The sequence below is a fragment of the Pithys albifrons genome, chromosome 6 (assembly GCF_047495875.1).
Source record: "Pithys albifrons albifrons isolate INPA30051 chromosome 6, PitAlb_v1, whole genome shotgun sequence".
NCBI lineage: Eukaryota > Metazoa > Chordata > Aves > Passeriformes > Thamnophilidae > Pithys > Pithys albifrons.
Genome location: NC_092463.1, coordinates 40914762 through 40934614, shown reverse-complemented (window position 1 = coordinate 40934614; position 19853 = coordinate 40914762). Strand labels below are relative to the sequence as shown.

The following is a 19853-nucleotide window of genomic DNA, read 5'->3' as shown; positions in this document are numbered from 1 at the left end:
TCTCTGTTTTTCCTTCTAGAGCCCCTGTATTGGCTAATGGTGTCATTCTTTCACACTTCTAAACCCACAACACCAGAAATGCTCACCGATAACCGGAAAAAAAAAGAATAAAATCAAATGTGAAGTGTTCAAGCAACCAAGAAAACTTCCTACTATAATCTAACAAAATCCCCCTTTAATTTGGAAAATTGAAGTTGAGATGTTTGCAACTGATTAAGCAATGCAAAACATAAAAGTCAGGCCCAGAGTTTAAGACACAGAGTTTCCATCATCTTCCAGAGAACAGGGTTTAAAAGAGACAGGAAATACACAGTGTCATTGGGATCAGAGGTAATGGCAATAACCAACTAGGTCCTAAAAGCTGTTTTTTTAAAACGAGGCTTGCACAGGAGTCGGCCAGAAGGAGATAGAGAAGGCTCACTCTTCACTCATTGTGGACTTTCATGGTTACTCTACCTTGGATCCCACATTTCTCCTTTATGACCCTTAATCCCACAGATGTTACAGCTTCCCTTCAGGGAACATGAGCCTGACTCATGGCAGATTTGAGAAGTCATCCCAATGCTATTTCCAAACTGAAGCAAGAGATCAGAACATTTAAAAAAAAAAAGACAGAAAGAAAAAGAAAAAAGAAAGAAAAAAAGAGAGAAATAAGAATGAATACCCAAAATAACAAACTGGTAGTGGAGATGCCAGAGAAAAGGGCTAAACCTAGTCAATAAGGAATAAGAGGACCAACTAGATTATGTTTAGAAAAGAGCACTCCAGGCCTTTTTTCTGTATGTAAAAAATAATAAATAATCCCACAACGTACTGTTTACCCGATTGTTTCCTTAAAAAGTAATTTCATCTCCACTGAACTATGCAGTAAGGGAACAACATTTCACAACCCATGCCTATTTTAACCAAGCACCTTTATCAACTGGCATCCCACAAGGGAAATCTGCTCATCTCCCCAGACTGCCTCAGTTCACCTCTTCAACACAGGACCCCAGACTGCTGCTGACTCCTCTAAGCAGGAGCACAGCACAGTCCACTCTCAGCACTGACCTATTAAAACAGAAAAAAGCAAAAAGAAGCAGCTGCCACATTTTACCAGAAAGACAAGATGACAAAAGACCCAAAGCCATGGGATGTATCACAGCAAAGCCAAAAAGAGAACTTAAAAGCCCTCAACTCCGAACCTGTGTCCAGGCCACCTTCTCTTTCAAACTGGTCTTCTTCATTCACTACCAGCTATGAAATTAGAGGACATGAAGAATAGAGGCAAAAGAGAAAAGAACAGAAGGAGAGCACTGCTTACAGTGCAATTGTTTGTCCTTTTCCTGATTTCCTCCTTTCCTCACACCCCAAGTGTACTTCCATCAGCATCCTGCACATCACCGTAACTGATAACAAGATTGTTTCTGGGAAACAGCCTTTTAATAATGTATCTATATAGCATTTTGTATCCAAGCACCATGCTACCCAAAAGCATCAATCAAAATAAATACTACCGCTCATAGGCAAAACAGAAATATAGTACTGGATTGCAAAACAGGCAGGAAACTCATTAATATTCCCTTAAGGGCAGTAGGGGAAAGCAACAATTCCCATTCATAGAAGTATCATCCCTAGATGTAGCACAGAGGTCAGGAACAAATTACAGTACTACAGAAATACCCATATAAAGAACAGATCAGAGGGATACTAGAACAGAGTTTTAAATTGCTCCAGAGTAAGCCTGACTGTTAGTCTATTCCCCACTCAACCATTAAGAGGGATACATCTTGGCAGGTGTTGCTAATACTGCTTTTAGGAGAGCAGGAGAGGCAGCGGTTGCAGATGTACATATCCAAACCTAGACCAGCCAGAAGACTGCAGCAGAGCAATAAAGATTGGAAGAGCTGCCAAAAAACACAGTGAAGACTGGCAGAGGAGTACAGGTCATAATAAAGGACTATTAAGAGCTCTGTTGCAAAGTAAACTTGCCCTGCTTTTGACTACTATTCTGGATCGTGGCCTGTATGGGCTATTCCTGCTTTGGGGGTCATTGCAACTGAACCCATGACAAGGGCACAATAACATCAGTGTAAGAGAACTTTTTTGGGTATTATAAACCCACCGGGCAGAAGCTAGGAGGGAAGGGTTAAATGTCTGAAAATGGGAGAAAGAGATCCCTGTGACAGGGAAGAGCATGTGAGAGGGCGTGTGACAGGCTGTGTGGCAGAATGTCTGCGTAGATCTCATTCCCTCTGCGGCTCTCAGCCAAATGCAGAGCTGAACTTTCTGCAGACTTTGTCCTGCCAAGTCATGTTCCCTTCTCACACTGCCTGACATCACCACAAATACTCAGCTGGAAAACAGTCCAGAGCCGGACAGAGTCCACTGCTCAAACACCAGCCAGTGAAATGGCTGCACTCATGGCACACCCACCAGTGGGAAACCAGAGCCACCGACTCTCCTCACAGGTTATCTCCAAGCACCCAGGAGGCTTCACCCTCATCCATGCAAAAAGAGCCCTATGGAGGCACAAGGAGAAAAGAGATACAATGTTTTCCTATTGCCCCAATAACACAGCCCAGAACAAACTGAAAGTCTGCACAAAGGCTCCAATGCAAAAAAAGCAAAAGAATGTAACCATCAGACCATCTGAGTCTGTCACAAGCATCGTGCTGCAAGGAGCCCAATCCATTTGCAACATTGGAACATTCCCTGCCACAAGAAAGGAGCCATCACACACGACTCACAGACAAACAAGGAACTGGGAATCCTGCAAAGACTGATGCTCCAGCAGGGTCTGCACAAAGCCAGCAAGCAAACATGACCCCATCAGAGCACTCACGTTACCTAGACTTCTCAGAAACAAATGCAAATCCAAGATCAGGGCTGGAATATGTGAGCACATGTACAAGTGCACAGGACCACTTCTTATTTTGATCCTTGTATCAAATAAGAAGGGTGTGGATTGCCTGCCGATTCTAGGACACTGCTGAAGGCACCACCCAGAACAAGTATCAGGGAGTAGCAACAGAAGATGATACTGAAACAAGGGAGGGCAAAGTCTGCAGTCTCTTCTTATTTTTTTCTTCAGCCTTTACCCCTAATCTGCTGCTTAAAAGCAGCACAACAGAAAATGCCCTCAAAGTACAGGTGATAGGGAGAAAATTCACGTTTTCCTCAGACAGACTTCTCCTTTCTCCACTCCTGTTCTCTTTTTAGAAGAACGGCAACCTGGGAGCTTTCTACAGACCAAGGGCAAATTTTTCTTCAGTCCCATATAGGGCCAGAAAATTATGTCACCTCTTCTCAGACACACACAGATAACAGAGACAACATTACATGATTTATAGTTATTTTTCATCTTACATTTTAAAATTTTACTTTGCATTTTAAAACACTCCTCACAGAATTTTCCTCTTCCTTTGCTAAGGAAGGGATTCTGACACCTTCTTTCATGGAAGAGCAGTGCAACCTTGCCCATCCACGTGCTATACAGACTTGAAATCATATCCTTACCAAGGTCTTCCTGCCCAGACCTGCAGATGCCTGAGAATCTGTCCACCTCACCAGCTTTAAACACTAAAGCCCATCTTTTGAACTTCTTTCTGGCCCTTTCACAGGAAATAGAATATTATTCCTCTCCTACAGAAAATGGCCAAGGGTGGGAGGCAGTCAATCAGAAGACCATAATCACCAAGTTGGTATTTGAAGGCCAGGTGACAGCTTCTCCTTCTACTCTTGGAGCCTGCAGCTGGGTGAGCTGCCCTGCCTCGGCTGCACTTCCCATGCAAGCCAGAGCAGCGTGGTGAGGGCTGCCCACAGGACACTGTGTGCACGTCTGCCTGCATGTCAAGGCATGCACCACCACGGCAAGTCTCAAAGGCTGTTCCAGTGCAAGCTCATGTGCCCACACAAAGTTGCATGTGAGTTTCTGCTGGTAGATGTGCAAAAAGCCACTAGGTGAGCATATCTAACAGCCTAACTGCGTGAAACCCTCCAGGAAAAATCAGTGGCAAGGCATGTGGAGTCCTCTGGGGGCTGGCACATTTCTGCATGTATGTCCCTGGCAACCAAGATACACTACGGAGCTGTGATAGAAGCCTATCTCTTTGCCCTCATTTCATAAGGGCTCTACATGAAACTATTTAAATTTCACACATTTTCCTTTAAATAGATTTTACACAGTTTTCAAGATTACACTTACTAAGTTTATTTTCCAAGTTAATGGCAATTTATGATAAAGTCTAAAACAAGCATTTAAGCAAACACACTGTTCAAGGAGCACACGGCTAGTGGAAAATGTTTAGAGTAATTCCTGAACTCAAGAAAGGCACTGAGTCTGCAGAATCAGAATCCACTGAAGTACAAAACAAATCTTTCTTAAAAAAGCAAAAACATTTGTTTCTTCGATTCAATTATAAAATTCGTTCAGTTCACTCAAAGCTGGGGGTGGCAGCATAAAGTGGGTGGGAGGTGTCTCTCTCTTCCCATCTCTGAAGGAAGACAAGGGACAATGAGTTATGCTCATTGAGATCCGGAAGGACACAATGACCAAAACCAACCAGTTCATTCTGATAAGTACAGATAACACTACCCTAACAGAATAAGTTAGATCTAATAGCACACACTCCAGCAAGCACAGTTTCTCTTATGCATGCAGTGCGTGATTTGTGTGATTATCCTGTAATTATTTTAAAAATGCGTATTTGATTGGACCTCTTTATTCAAATGCAGTTTTGTACAAGGCACGAAGAAATTCACCTAGTAAATACAAGCAACCACTTTATGAAGTGAACATTTACTGTGATACAACAGCACAAATGGATGCACGTAGATACACAGTATCGCCCAGTTTTGCAAGTAGTAGTACTAGATGAGCCTAACCAACTAGATTAGAGCTTCCTTTTAAGAAAGTATCAAATGCAAAACAAAGCTTAAATGAATTATTTAAATCACTGATTTATATCAGCAAGTGGGAAGCCTTGATTTAAACCAATCAACTTTGTTGGCCTCATAGCTGCGGAAAGACCAGCAGACCAAAACTGCTCCACTCCCTGGATGAAGAGAGGATACAACTCCACGCCCTCTTGGTTTCCAGAAATTTTATATTTGCCAATGCTTTTTTAAAGCCTTAAAACAAATTAGAAGGCCTTACCTGCCAGAAGACACCTACTCTCTTGTCAGTCATGTGCTTTAGCAACCAGTCTGATACCTAACATCTTTTATTTACATCTCAGAGAGGTTTCTGTGAGTACACAACACAACCTGACTCCACAGCACGGCTTTTAAATTGCTTCAATTCTCACATCCCACGGGGTAGTTCTCCTACTTAATCCTACAAACATTAATTTTGGCCTGTTCAAAACAAGAATCAGATTTCTCATTCTCTAATGTTTTCTGTTCATTTCTTCAGCAACTTCCCAGTAAGTGACATCTATCTGTTCCCCTCATTAATCTTACTGGGAAGGTCTGCAGTACTCTGCTCTCCTCTATACATTACCTTAATTAGCCTTTGTCCTCTGTCCTCCCCAAATAAGATACTTAAAAGCTTGACAGTGTATACTTCAAAATTATCTACGAAATTATATGAGATTTAATATATCACCTTAACATTTTATTTTTTGACACTCAAATTTTGCCTTACAGAAAATATGGTTTTGAGTTCTCCAGATCCAAAAGTGCAAGCTACAATGGCTCCAGGGGTGTTTCCTTTATTGTGAGGACACAAGAAAGGAACTTGTCTATGCTCCAAAAATGGAAAAAAGGTTTTGTCCTGAGCAGGTAGTCACAGAACAAAAACAACACAGGAGTGCTAAAGTAAGACATCATAGCACTTTTAATTGATAAATTTTTAAGGTCTGACTGAACATGAACAGCCTCTTTTAATTTAGCAATATTATGCACATCTCTCAAACCCAAAGTAACTACAATACAGCTTCTAGCTACTGTAACCACGATGAAAATGCTACATCGAATGTTATACTTGTGTATTAGCACAAATATCATCTAATGACCAAGTTCATCCTGTTTGCAGCCTAAACGCAGACCCACATCTGTCAGCAGGAAGCACTTCCCAGAATTGGCTCCTATGAAGTTCTTTCCCACCAAGACAATTTCCCCGCCCAAGAAATGCAATTCTGCCTTCCCAATTTTTAGGCTGTAAGGAAAACAAAGTAACAGCTTACGGCAGACCAGCAGAACATTTCCCTCCAATGAAACAAGGTATCTTTGTATAGAATCATAAAATGGTTTGGGTTGGAATGGACCTTAAAAATCATCTAGGTTCAATCTCTCTGCCGTAGGCAGGGACACCTATGACAGGCTTCTCCTCAGCTCTGGAAGATGGATTTTTCTCCCAGACTGTCAGGTGTGTCAATCTTATTACTTGGTGGGGGAAGGAAAGGAGGCAGAGTGACAATCTGGTAAGCTTTCTATTCAACATGCAGAGACCCACGCATCTCCAACAATGAGACATTCACAGCAGCTGCTTCCCCAGCAGAAAGCGGGATCACCCTTCAATGCATCTAAGACAAAGTACATTATATTCTATACCCTTCCTTAGGCAGATGGGAATCACAACTTCTGAAAAACAGCAGCAGTTAAAGATCTTATATTCTAAAGTTAAAATTTTGAAAACTGTCAATTGATAGCCATACAATCACAGACCAGATCTAATTACAAGAGATATGACTTCTGAGATTATCACCACTCAATCAAATGTTTACCATAGAACAAGTGCACGGAGTTGCAAGAAAGGAAGAGAAAGTCATTGCAACCAAAAGCACTTTAACACACTGGAAACATGACTCTTCCTGAAGGTGTGAGACCAAGATTGAGACAGGGATAGGGCAGCAAACATGCTCTGTGCTTGTACAGCTGCACGCCTGTCCGGCACCCCCTCCGCCTGCCTCCTCCCTGCACAGCCAGCTGGTAAGGGAAATATGCTGACCAGGCACAGGGAGCTGCAGCAGCAGTAACTGGAAACAGCCAACGACAGTAACCCAAGGCACACTGCCAGGACACACTAATTCTGAGATGAAGTTTCCTCTCTCTATGTTTTTAGATTAGGCAATTTATATATATAGCCCCTGATACAGTACTTCTCCCTGCATCCCTTCACACGTAGCTGCAGGTTTCCTCTGGCAGCTACAGAACTCCCAAGCAGTTCTGCAATGACCCGTGTTCTGTCCTGGCTAAGGCTGGTTTTGGTTAATTTCCCCATCTTCTACTTGGGGAGGTGGGAGAAGGTTGTTAAGTATTTTCACCCCTGCTTTTCTCCTGCAAAAGCTGGCCTTCCTGTATGGAAAAGGATGCAGGAACACACGTACATACGAGAAAGAGATATCACTGCAAGTGCTATCAGAAGGGGTTACCCCAGGATGCCACAGAGTCAGTCGGCCCTCACAAGTCTTGTGGCAGCAATATCTTCTGGTGAATGTGCCACAGGTGTGACAGCAGAGCAGCACAGCAAGGCCAAACTCCACCTGGTCCTGGCACAATGTGTACCACATCCAGTGTTCTCTTTTCAGAGCCCTAATGAAAGAAGGGTTGAGCTCAGCAATACCTGGATGAAGTTTTCAAATAGTTTTTGCTTTCATAATTAAAGGTAAGACACATTTTCTGTTTCTATCTCAGCAAAGGGGTTACGGCTTGATTAAGTCTCAATTTAAAAATCAAGCCCATCACTCACTGAAGGAACAAAAACCAGCTTTTCCTTTTTCTTGTTTGTCCCTTCTCTCTGACACCTGGGGAACGGCAGATACTTCACGTACCTTGGAACAAGCAGCTGATCTGACTCTTCCCTACAGACAAACATAACCTACAGTCATAGGCAGAAACTGTCTGACACACAGTGATCCAAATGGTTAGTCAGAAATGTGACTCAGTGACTGAGACTCCCTCAAAAAAGCCTTGCAAGGAAGGGCCCAGCTGTCCCTTTTGGAAAAAGAAAAGAGGGGAAGTTTCAGGAGACAGAGCACTTGTCTTTCACCAGTGATCCAAGGTTTGTTTCCATCCAGTAACAAAATACTTATCTTGACAGATCCGTGGACCTTAGCACCATAACCACCAATGAAATGGCACGATGAAGAGTAATCACCAATGTAAGCTAGGTTACCTTTCAACAGCACCATGCAAACTGACAGCCGTGCAGACAAGTCTGTGTCCTACAAACTCACAATCGGGGTTGACAGGATGCAACAGGTGAACAAGACAGAGAAATGAAGCGCTGAGCAGAGCAGGGCAAAGCTAACAAGTTATCCCAAAGCAAGTAAACATCTCCTGACAGCACGTCTGGAGACGGCAGACAGAAGTGCGGGCTCCTCGGACGCACGGTAACTGCACGAGAAATCATCACTCGTCCCCAGACGCCTCCAACTTTCGTCCCGACGGCACGACCGCGCAGTTCCCTCCCGCCCCAGAGTAGGCGCAGCGCTGGGACTCACGCCAACAGCGCGACCCCTTCCCACCCTCCCTCCCTCTCGGGCTGGCTGGGGGCCGCCGCCAGCCCGATCTACACCTCGCCAGGCCCCGGTGGCTCGGCGGGACGGGCCCACCGCCGTCCCCCTTCCTTCTAGCACCTTCCAGCGCCACCCGGCCCGGGCCGGCCCGCCGGGCAGCACACGCGGGCGGGCGGCGCCCGCCGCCGGCTCCGGGTCCCGGGGAACGCCTGGGCCGCTCGGGCCGGCGCAGGCCGCGAGGCGGGATGGCGGGTCCCCGTGCCCCGCCGTGAGCCACGGACATGCGGGGCGGCGGGGAGGCGCCGCCGCCCCCACAGGCAGAGCCGGCGCGGTGAGTTACCGGCTCGGGCCGCGACTCCCGCCGATGCGCGGCCGCCGCCGCCGCCCCCCGTGGCGCAGGTGCCCGAGCCGCAGGCGGGAGGGGCGGCCCGGCCCGGCGCTGTCCCCGGCGCTGTCCCCGGCGCCGCGGCGGAGCTGCCGTGATGTCACGCGGGCCGGGTCACGTGCGGGCGCCGCCCGCCCCGCTCCGCCCCCGCGGGTCCGGCGGGACGCGGAGCCGCCGCTCCGTGCCGGGGCTCAGCCCGGGGAGAGGGGCCGCACCAACAGCAGCAACAGAAGGATCACAGCGCGGGTGCCGCAGGGACAACGCGCACTCACCCTCCGCGGAGATACCGGTGCGGTATCCAGGGGGAAAAAAAAGAACAAAACAAAAACAAAAGGGAAACAAAAAAATAATCGCGGCTTCGTGCTCTCCTAGAGACAGGAAATCGAATTGGTTTAAATTCACTAAGCATTCCAGCATGAGCAAATTGAACATGTCATTTTGTCCAGCCTAATTTCGTGTGTTGTACCAAGCCTGGCCTGACATAACCCCTCTGCTTCACAAACGATTTGGCAGTCTTAAAACCTTACATCCAACTTCTAATGCTGCAAACTGCAGAAAGTTTTAAGCAAATAAACGAGTACAAAAGAGCTGAGTTTTGAGCCACTGGGCTTCATGATTCCAAGATTTCTTTGCAAAAGCGAGAGCCGCGCTTCCTTCTTTTGTTAAAAAAGCGAAAGGTGAGAACCCCATGCACTGACCTGCCTTACGCACTACTGGGTGGAGACAAGCACTAAATATCACTAAATTCGTTTAACTGCCTATGATTTTTTGCCTCGATTTATACGGCATCTACTGGATCCAGGGGATGCACAGCCGGCAGCAGGAGCTGGGTTCGTCTCACAGTAATTCCATCAAGCTTCGTAAGGAACTACTAAAACCGGGCAAAACGCGCCAGCGCTGAGCAGCCTCTTTGCCAGCAGCAGCAACAGCAGCAGCAGCAGCAGCAGCTCCCCACGGACGGACCGGCATCCTGCGGCTGCCCCGAGGGATGCGACAATTGGCGACCCGCGCCCCGGAGCAGCCGGGCTGTGCGTGCCGGGCACCCTCCCTACTCCTGCCCGCCAGAAGTTCACCCAGAAGCACACAGACAGTGTCGGAATACTGTGGAACCCCCTGTGTCCCAGAGGAAAGCCGCGGCGGCAGAAGGAAAGCAGCGCTTTATTCGCGAAGCCGCAGTGCAGGTGACCCCGCTGCTCCCTCGCTCCCGACCCGCTCCTACCGAGCGCCTCCGCGGGTGCAGCGCAGGGCGAAGGCTCCGCCGGGCTGGCAGCACAAGGCCTGCGGCGCCGCCACGGCGTTGAGTCGGACGCTGCTCCTCAGCGGCCGAGCGGGGCCGTCCCGCCCCGGACCCTCCTCCTGGGGGCGGGCGCGGAGCGGCGCCCGGCCGGGCTGTGCGCCGGCAAACCGCGTCCGCGGGGCCCGCGGGTGGCGGCGTTCGGTTCCGGCGGGGCGAGCGCCATGGCGGCGGGGCGGGGCGGCGCCGTGCTGCTGCTCCTGGCGCTATGCCTGCGGCCGCCGCCCGCCCGCGCCCGCAGCCTCCGCTTCGTGACGCTGGTGAGGGGCGCGGGGGCGGCCGGGCCGGGGTGACCGGGCCGGGGTGGCCGGGCCGGGCCGGGCTGACGTGGTGCCGCCCGCAGGTGTACCGGCACGGAGACCGCTCGCCCATCAAGGCTTTCCCGCGGGACCCATTCCAGGAGAGTGCCTGGCCGCAGGGATTCGGGCAGCTCACGCAGGTGCGAGCGGGTCGGGGCGGCCAGGCCGGGCCGGGCCGGGCCGGGCCCGTGGGTGACAAGCGGTGCCGTTGCAGGTGGGAATGCGGCAGCAGTGGGAGCTGGGCCAGGCCCTGCGACGGCGCTACCGCGGCTTCCTCAGCGACACGTACCGGCGGCAGGAGGTCAGTGTCGGCCCGGGGCACGGGGGAGCGGCGCCCAGGGACGGCCCGGGCCGCGGGCTGCGGGGGGCTGCTTCGGGAAGGGAAACGCCGGCGCCGGACCGCGTGTCCAGCTGCTTTCGTTCCTTAGCCCGTGCCCTCCGCAGGAGGAAGAAGAAAAGAGGCCCGGACGCAGGCTCTGTGCTCAGCCCCGCCGCGGGGATCGGCCGCGCTGCCCTCGCTGCGGAGCGAAGGCAAATCCTGCCTGAGCAAATCCAGCAGCTGCTGCACCGCTGGGACACACAGAGCTGCCCGCTCTGAAGTGCATGGAACAAAACAGCAAGGCTGTGTAGTAGCTGGTACTTGTTTCTCACTCGAGATTTTGAGACTTTTTTGGTCACAATAGCTGACAAGAAAGCAGCCCGTGTTGGCTCTGCCCTTCCCAGTGCACTTCAGGTACAGCTTCTCCAGAGTCTGTACATATAATGAGTAGTTACTGACCAGAAATGACCTTGTCATTTGCTTCAACCTGTAAGGTATTGACAGCGTCAGTTCCCTAAAGCCATTAATTTCTCTCTCTGACACGAGATGTTGGCACACTTTATAACAGTTGAGAAACTAGCAGGTTTCTTTTGGAAAACGTTACTGAGCTTTTGTGTGCTGAGCATAGGAGAAAACTTGAAAGATCAAAAAAAGTAAGGAAACAGAACCCCTCCCCTAAGTACCTCTGCTGGTTGATCAGAGGGGTGAGTCAACTGGAACATGAACAAGTGTTCTGTTGAGAGGCTGGTTTGGTTGGGCAGTGGGCAGCCAAGACCCCTTGTCCCACTATGGGCACTGTATCACTTATTTTATCTGAACTCAATTTGGCTGATGGACCAGATGGGGCAAACAATTTTCTGTCTCTCCCCTTTTAGGGCTCCCCAGTAAGAACCTAGCTTGACATAGGTCAGGTTACATCCCTTCTAACATTTGCTTTATCAGCAAAACTTCCAGCATTGGGTTAAACACAGATCCTTTAACCTTTCTCAGTAGTTCCTTTCCAAACATACTTCGCTCTTACACAGCACTTGCCAGTTGAAACTATTTTCGTTTTCTTGGTGGAGAAGGAAAAACAAACCAAGGCATATGCAAACAAAAGCTGTTCTGTTAACCAAGCCTGAACTCCAGCTCGAGTTGAGCAACCTCCCTTGGAAAAAGTGTTGCCTCTGGGTGACACCATATGACTTTTTGTCACCTGACTCAGTGACAAGCTGGAGCCCTGGCAAAAGGTGCTGAAGAAAGCATGTACACCCAGGGCTTAACTGGTGCTTTTACAACACTTTGAGAATTAGATCCTTATCTTTTAAAAATATTACCATTGTATTTCTTCAGAGTTTATCAAGGATGAAAGCAAACCTGTCTAATGAGTACAGGGTTAGTTTTATCAAGCCCCAGTTAAGAGGTAAAAGTGGGTAGAAATTGATGTTGAGAAAAGACAAGGTTTTTTTTTCTCATGACTGTTAAGTTCTGCAATACAATTCACGTGAGAGATATTACATAGAGTGTATATTTTTTTTTCTTGTGAGTATATATTTTTTCTCCTTACATTTAAAAAGTATCTGTATCTTTACATTGTATTTCATTCTTTGGGCTTTCTATTCACATTTTGGATTCAACATGCTGTTTTTTAGGACATTCTTCTATGATTTCCTGTTGTTCCTCTTTTCACTGGTTTCTCTCCAGTCTCCACTATTTTCAGTACACAGATACCAGAATACTCAAGTTTTGCCATTTTGACCGTCTGAACATTACTTTATTTTTCTCATTTTTTTCCTGGCTCATATCTCTCTTTTCTGAGCTCTGGAATGATAGGTCTTGGCCCATTAATCCCAAGAGCCTACAATGATCAGATAAACCCCCTGCTCTCCCTTTTCTTTCTTCCTCTCCTGTTAGTCAGATCACTCTTTTCTTCATTTCTCAGATGGAAAAACTAAGGTTTGGAGAAGCCATTTTTTTTTCATGAGCACAGCCAGTCATTCCTAGTACTGAGAACTGAATGCAGGAGTTTGCCCCCGTCCTGCTCTGTAAATACAGTGCATTTCCCATCTGTGCCCATTGTTAGCTGCATCTGTGTCTTGCTCTTGTCTTACTCTTCCTCATATTCAGACTCCTTTCAATCTGTAACCTCTGCACGGTGCACCTGGCTGTCCCAGTATTACACACAAAGGTGTCTTTGTGTCTGTCCTTACAGTTTTGTCCAGGCTGACATCAGCAGGCTTGGTCACTCCAGCTCCTTTATCCTGTTGTCCTTGAGCAGCTGCAGGGCACTTGGCAATGCTCTTCAGCGACTGCATCGTCCTGTGCCCCAGTGCCACTGCCTGCAGTAGCGTTACTAATGGTGCCTGTCCCTGTCCTGGCAGATCTTCATCCGCAGCACGGACTGTGATCGGACACTGATGAGTGCGGAGGCCAATCTGGCAGGCCTCTATCCCCCAGAGGGACAGCAGATGTTCAACCCTAACATCTCCTGGCAGCCTATCCCTGTGCACACAGTGCCTGAATCTGACGAAAGGGTAAGTGCATCTCGAGGACATGCATTGACTACTGAAATAGTGTAGTCTGCAAAAACACTTTCTGCAGTCTTAGGGTTTGATTCAGATTTCTTTAACTCCTCCTGGGACCTACCTTGCAGAGGTTTTTGTGTTCTCAGAACAAGAATTCAGGGGCTGTATTCACTGAACATGTGAGGTGCAACACCCCAGCAGACCACAGGTCTAGAGTACCATCAGCAGGAAGTGCTGAGGCTGTTTATAGATACACCTGCTTGTCACAGTTTTGTCACAATTGGTTGTGTTGACTGCAAATTCTGTACTTCCATGTTATTGGTGATCTGGCTGCTCTTGTTGTCTCTGCCCAGCTACTGAAGTTCCCTTTGACCCCCTGTCCACGGTATGAACAGCTACAGACTGAAACACGGCATTCAGCAGAATACATAAATAAGACCAAAGAGAATTGGGTAAGTGATTGTTTGCATGAGATAAAATGGTCTTGGGCTGTAAACTGTTATCATGTCTATATAATCAGAGCTCTGACAAAAGGGTGGAGATACCAGTCCATTAAATACAGTATGAGATTAGAAAATTGAAGGTCTTTCTCTTTTCTCAAACCTACAGAAGTTCCTGCAGATGGTGGCAAATGAGACAGGGATCCGGGATGTTTCACTCGAGAGTGTATGGAGTGTGTATGACACACTCTTCTGTGAAGTAAGTTTGGCCATCATCTTAAAGCCACTGGAATTTGGTCTTTAGAATTCACTGGATTTGGTAGACATTATTTTGCAAAATCCCATGAAACAACTTTTGACCCTACAGTTAGAAATAATGTTCTAATTTAAAATAATAACAGTTCCTGCTGACTAGAGGCATGTGCCAAGAATTACCTATTTTTGCACCCTGTAACCTCCCACTCTGTAGCTTAGATATATATCAGAGAAAGTCTCACCTGCATAATAAATATCTCTTGAAAGTCACTAGAAAATGACTGCAATCTGAAATCCTTAGATCTCTGTGGACAAGTCTGCATCAAGTAAGGTAGAAATGAGATCTCTGCAAACCAAAGAAGCGTTAACTTTATGATTTAAACTGGGAGCTTAAATTATGACTATTCCTGGTGCTACCTCTACCTCTCTGTTACTTTAAATCAATGAGTTTTCTTTCTGTGATTCTGTTACTGTCATCTCGAAAAGAAAATAATACTCTCCTAGGTTAAGTGGGATTCACTCACATCTGTTTTTACCTATTATAAGGTCCTTCGTCAGAGAAAGACTCTAGAGACAAATGTTACCCTTTTACTGTCTGGGGTGGCGCACCAAACTCTATAATATTCGCATGGGTTTTTGTTGAAAGCACATCTCATGAAGGCTTAAACAAAATCAAAAATTGGGTTAGCTGTTCTGTAATAATGCTAAGATAAAGGTCACATATCCAGGAGACTTAACAGTTGTTACAAGTCTCTTTGTGTATAACTGTACAGCATGATGAAGTAAATTATAGACAGCTTTCATGTCAACCTGGCAAATTATGGAAAAAGCAGTAAACTCAAGCATTTTGACACTGTCTCACACTAATTCTTTGGAGGTGCAAGACTATGCTTGCTGGCAGTGGTATACAGTGCTGTGTACTATTTTGTGGGTATAAAAGATAAATCATTGTGGAATTGCACTTTGCTGTGTAAAGAAGCAGATTGGGTTGCTGCAAGCTGAGAATATTCCAGTCCAGAGCTGCATTGCACTATATGAATTTGCCCTTTGTGTCACAAACCTGGTCTCCTGTCTTGTAAGAATCACAGTGAATCAACTTCTGTTAGTAACAAAAAAATCACTTACTGAGCTTGCAAATGGCCTGAAAGGCCAGCTGAAAACCATTGTAATCGCCAAGAACTTGGAGAATAACTCACTGTCCCAAAACAAAACCAGAATGTTTTTACGGAGGGGGAATTTCACTGTCAGAATTATATCCTCATGCTGATCCGTCTCTTCAGCTCCTTTGGTCTTTCTTTTATCTAAGTCATACAAACAGTGCCCTAAAGAAAAGGATTGTTTTTCTCACCTGAGCCAGTAGATTAATTCTACTGTTTTGATGGAAACAATAAGAAAGTCCAAGAAGTTGCTAAACTTACCAGCTATTTATTCTCTTTGTAAATTAATAAAGAACTAACTAAATATCTAAGTTGCTGATGGGAATTTCTCTGAACTGCTCAGACAGAATGGGCCCTTAAGGATATTCAGCCTCACTCTCTGGCAGTCTAATGGGATGTGGAACAGAAAATTGTTCAAGTAGTGCTGGGAAACCACAACTGCTGTTTGTCTGGCATTATAACTAATCCTTTCTTGTAATGGGTTGGCTGCAAAGCAAGTTCTTCTCTTGGTTCGCAGTTCTGTGGCTTCTGGGGTTTGAGTACAGGTCTTTTTCAGTGGTGCATCTCAGTGTTATGTCTGCAGAGTGCTTCCTAACTTTCTCCAGTGTCCTTCAGTGGCCCTCAGAACCTCCAGGGAAACTGTACTGCAGGTACACCAGAAACCCCGAGTTTGTGTTCGCTTGCTTATCTTTTTAGGTTTTATTGTCTCTTTGACCACACGCCATCTGCAGGACAGAAGCAGCCACATGTAAAGTTAATGCCCTAAGATCATTGTATCAGTGTTACAACATAACCCTGCACTCCAGTTGTGCTTTCACAGAAATGTAGCTTCCTAGATATTAAACTTTATGTATGCTTGTCATTATAATTTATGAAACAACATTAAAACCCACATATATTCCTTGTATGCAGCACAGCAGTGTGAAGTCAGAAGCATAAATAGGAAAGAGGCATATTGCATATTTAAAGGTATAGGAAATCAGTAGCTGTATGGACAGGCCTCCAGACACCCTCCCACTCTCTGATTAATCTGCAATTTATGCTACCTGCAGATGAGTATTCTGTTTCTCTTTCTAGCAAGCCCACAAAATGGACTTGCCTGTATGGGTGACACCAGATGTCATGATGCAGTTGAAGCAACTAAAAGACTTCGGTTTTGAATTTCTGTTTGGGATCCACAATCGGGTAGAAAAAGCTCGTCTGCAAGGCGGTGAGTGCACCAGGGAGGGAGCCTCGTGCTGCTCTGTCTGGCTTTTGCCTCTTACCAGCTGTTCTCTTTCCTCAGGTGTCTTGCTGGATCACATAAGGAAAAACCTAACCAAAGCAGCAAATGCTTCTGCCCAGCAGAACCTGAAACTACTTGCCTATTCAGCGGTAAGTCAGAGCTAGTGTGCTAGCTTATAGCCATCTCCTCCTCCTCCATGGGGGACTGATGATAGTTTTAACCCTTTCTAGCTCTCTACAGCCCATGCAGTGATCAGGACATGCATCTTTGCCTCTGGCTGGGTGGGAGGTGCAGTATCTGGCATCATTCTTCTGGGGGGCTCCTGAGGAAAACTCCCAATGTGTGCTTTGTTCCTTTTAGCTCAGGCTCATGGATGAGACTGGCAGACTTTGGGGAACCATTTTTGTATTTATTTGGTAGATGGGTTGATGCTACTCAAATGTGATGTTTCAGAAGCACAGATACAGTCATCTCCCCTTTCCAGCAGTTTACCGACTGGAAAGTCAAACATCTCTCCCAAACTGCTCCTTAGAGATTAATTCTTAAAAAACAATGCAGGATATGCAGGCTCTGTTTCGCTTCCTTCCCTTCTCTGGCATCATCACAGATCAGTGTTCTAGCAGAACAGTTCCTCTCCCTTTTTCCAGATGGAAGTTACAAAGGTGATGTCCCTTCACTACTGCCCTGTCCATTGCTAGTATGGTCTGAGCTGCCCTGCAACATCCATAAGGGTGACTGATTTGGTTTTTTTCCCTCTTTCTCAGCATGACACCACACTTGTGGCCCTGCAGATGGCTCTAGATGTCTACAACAAGATCCAAGCACCATACGCCTCATGTCATTTATTTGAGCTGTACCAAGAGGATGATGGGTGAGGGCTGCAGTAGACATCTGCTCTGATTTCACCTCGAGGGTTAGATACCTAGGCCAGGCTCCACCCCAGGGGTGTGCAATCTTGCTCCTAGTGGCAGACTCTCACGAGGAAATTTTATAACCGGAATATAGGAAAGGATGTGCACACAAAAGTTTTTGGGAAGGGTAACTTAAGCTAGAGAAAAAAGAAAGAAGAAAAAACATCTTCCTGTGTTTTGTTTTCAGTAACTTCTCTGTGCAGATGTTTTACCGGAATGAGAGTGGGAAGGAACCTTTCCCACTGACAATCCCTGGCTGTCAGCATAAATGCCCACTGCAAAGATTCTTGCAGCTCACAGAACCTGTTGTTCCCCAGGACTGGGAGCAAGAGTGCAAGGTAACCAGCAGCATCCATGACACAGGTGAGCCATGGTGGACCAGTGTGTGGCAGAAGGGGAAAGCTTGGACAATACCATGCTGACCACTTGTTTTCTCCCTTGCAGAACTCTTTGTGGGTTTGGCCATGTGTGGATCCATTCTTCTTCTGCTTATAATCCTCCTCTTGACTGTACTCTTTCGCATACAGTCTCAGCCCCCTGGATACCGCCATGTTTCCAATGAGGGAGAAGAGCAGCCCTGACAGTTGCTTCAACTCCTTCCCAGGCAGTAGGGGTAGCTGTGTTGCCTCTAAGGATGATTGGGCACATTCAGTTACTGAGCCATCTTCTATTTTGGCCTTTGCTTCCCAGAACAAAGCTGGACTTGATTTTTGGATGCTTTATAAAGGTGACACCCCAGAAAAAAAGGACTAAGCTACTCTAATGGAAATAACACCTTAATTTTGAAGCCAGTATGCCCTGTGCTGCCCCTCGTCCTCATACAGCATACAGAGTCTGGGATTCCCAACATGACCAGTTCAAGTTTTCCTCCTTTCAACTGGTTGTAAATGTTGCCACTCACCGTGACTCTGGCAGAGAAGCTTGGGCCTATAGCAGCTGCCCCATCCTGTTGCATTTTTCTTCAGAGTCAATCTGCTTTGAGTGCTTTTCCCTTACATTGTAGGGCTGCTGATGGTAGGAGGGCTGGGCTCAGAGCTGAGGGTGCAGCTCACCAACAATGCACCAGATTCATCTACTGTCCATGCAGAGGGAACTGCTGCAGATGGTGGGAGACACCAGAAGTGTTTCTTGAGGTTGCTGCCAAGTAGTTGCTGCTGTCAACTGGTCTTTTTTTTCCCTTCTCACCCTGTGGTTCAAGAAAGACCTGGCCTGAAATCAGGACAAGATTGAAAACCTGGCAGTTGTTCCTACCATTCAGCTCAGAGTAGAATCATAGAACCCAAAGCTCTGAAGACCTTCACGAGAGAGAACAATTTCTATGACCAGAGCAAGCCCTCCCTTCATTTCCTGTGCAGTGTTAGCTTCAGAAAAGAAAGTGCCCATAGATAAGAAACCTGGGTTCTGTCCAAAGATCCCAAGTTTGAATTTTAGTTCCCACCTCTGAACTTCAAGTACCTATTAAAGCAAGTATCCAGTACTGCAGACACTACAGATTTCTGCCCAAGGAATATGCTTGATTACGAGAATGTTTTTATGCTGCAATTAAGAGATGTAGCAGAGCTGTTTACCTAAGACTAGATTAAGTGCGACGTTCTTATAGTTTTCCTGCCTGTCTTCCCTACTGGATGAACAACAATCAATCAAAAAAAAAAAACCATTAAGGATCAGAGTTGGCAGGTGACTGGATTCCTTTATTTGCCATGCTTCAGCACTTTGTCCAAAGTGTGATTGTTTCTCTCCTGGCTCGCCTCTAAGTGCACACTGCAGCTGCTGCAGGGACTTCTGTGCCAAATGCTCACTACCTGCCTTGTAGCTTCTGGCAGAAAATGAGACTGCAGCAGACACCAGAAGCACAGGCTCCTCACATGGTGATGCTGCACATTCACTTCCCACTTTTACTTCCTTTTCTGGTGCAGTTCCCTTCCCCTCTTGGCGACAGAAGCCAGTTCTTAGGTTACAGACATTTCCTTTTCTTGCCCTAAGGAGTACCATGGGGACTTTTCCCCAAATCATAATCAACATCTGCCACCGTGAGAACTCTCAATCAGCAGAAGCAGCTTGCTGTGCTCAGCATCTTCCTCACCTTTTTGTCCACTTAAGATATAAACTAGGTCTCCTGCACAGCAAGACAATTATAAAAAAAAAAGCTCCTGCCTGTGAGAACAGGCACAAGAAAGGATAATAGAAAGTGCATTGAAGAAGACCAGACCTGTTATTTTTAAAGGCAGCAAATTTTGCACACACATAGGAAAAGTTTCTATGATGATTTAGACATTTTGACTGTGAATGATTTTCTGTAACTATTCCAATAAATTTCATTATTAAAATCAAATTCACACTGAACTCTACTCCTCTTCTTCTCTAAAAGTTCATAGGGCTAGCACCAGTGTGGTCAGTGTTGGAAAACAGGCAGAACTTACTGCAGCATATCCTCTCCCAAAGGCATTCCCTGTTTCACAATCCCACATATAGCACAGGGAGAATCAAGATACGCTGTTTTTGACTGCAGCATCTACACAAAGATACAACTGATAATGCATCCTGTCCAACTTGGAGGGGTCCACTGCAGATCCAGTACTATGATTGTTGTAGGTCTCACAGACCTCCTGCAAAAGGTTTCAAA

The 19853-nt window shown here is 46.5% G+C and overlaps 2 protein-coding genes across 3 annotated transcripts in view; one reads left to right on the top strand and one right to left on the bottom strand.

Moving 5' to 3' along the window:
* The window catches only part of NR1H3 (nuclear receptor subfamily 1 group H member 3), a 30822-nt gene extending 20630 nt beyond the window's left edge, over positions 1–10192 (bottom strand). The window contains exon 1 of one of the 2 annotated variants that reach the window (XM_071558560.1): positions 10046–10192. The gene's annotated coding sequence lies outside the window, so the exon portion shown is untranslated. Of the gene's footprint in view, positions 1–8781; positions 8925–10045 lie in introns of those variants that run through there. The other variant, XM_071558559.1, reaches the window with a different exon arrangement.
* Positions 10193–10210: 18 nt separating this feature from the next.
* ACP2 (acid phosphatase 2, lysosomal) lies at positions 10211–19562 on the top strand. Its single transcript, XM_071558558.1, has 11 exons — positions 10211–10380; positions 10464–10559; positions 10634–10720; positions 13099–13251; positions 13596–13694; positions 13852–13941; positions 16172–16304; positions 16380–16468; positions 17084–17190; positions 17418–17593; positions 17675–19562. Exons 1-11 carry the CDS (start codon positions 10285–10287, stop codon positions 17809–17811), a joined length of 1263 nt encoding a protein of 420 aa, XP_071414659.1. The 5' UTR covers positions 10211–10284; the 3' UTR covers positions 17812–19562.
* The last annotated feature ends 291 nt before the right edge of the window (positions 19563–19853 follow it).

What these genes read in the sequence shown, in the direction of transcription:
- ACP2 (XM_071558558.1), top strand. Translation starts at nt 10,285, where the DNA reads ATGGCGGCGGGGCGGGGCGGCGCCGTGCTGCTGCTCCTGGCGCTATGC. An exon ending in ACACGTACCGGCGGCAGGAG is followed by an intron (nt 10,721 to 13,098) that starts GTCAGTGTCGGC and finishes CTGTCCTGGCAG; the next exon opens with ATCTTCATCCGCAGCACGGA. An exon ending in CAGCAGCATCCATGACACAG is followed by an intron (nt 17,594 to 17,674) that starts GTGAGCCATGGT and finishes TCTCCCTTGCAG; the next exon opens with AACTCTTTGTGGGTTTGGCC.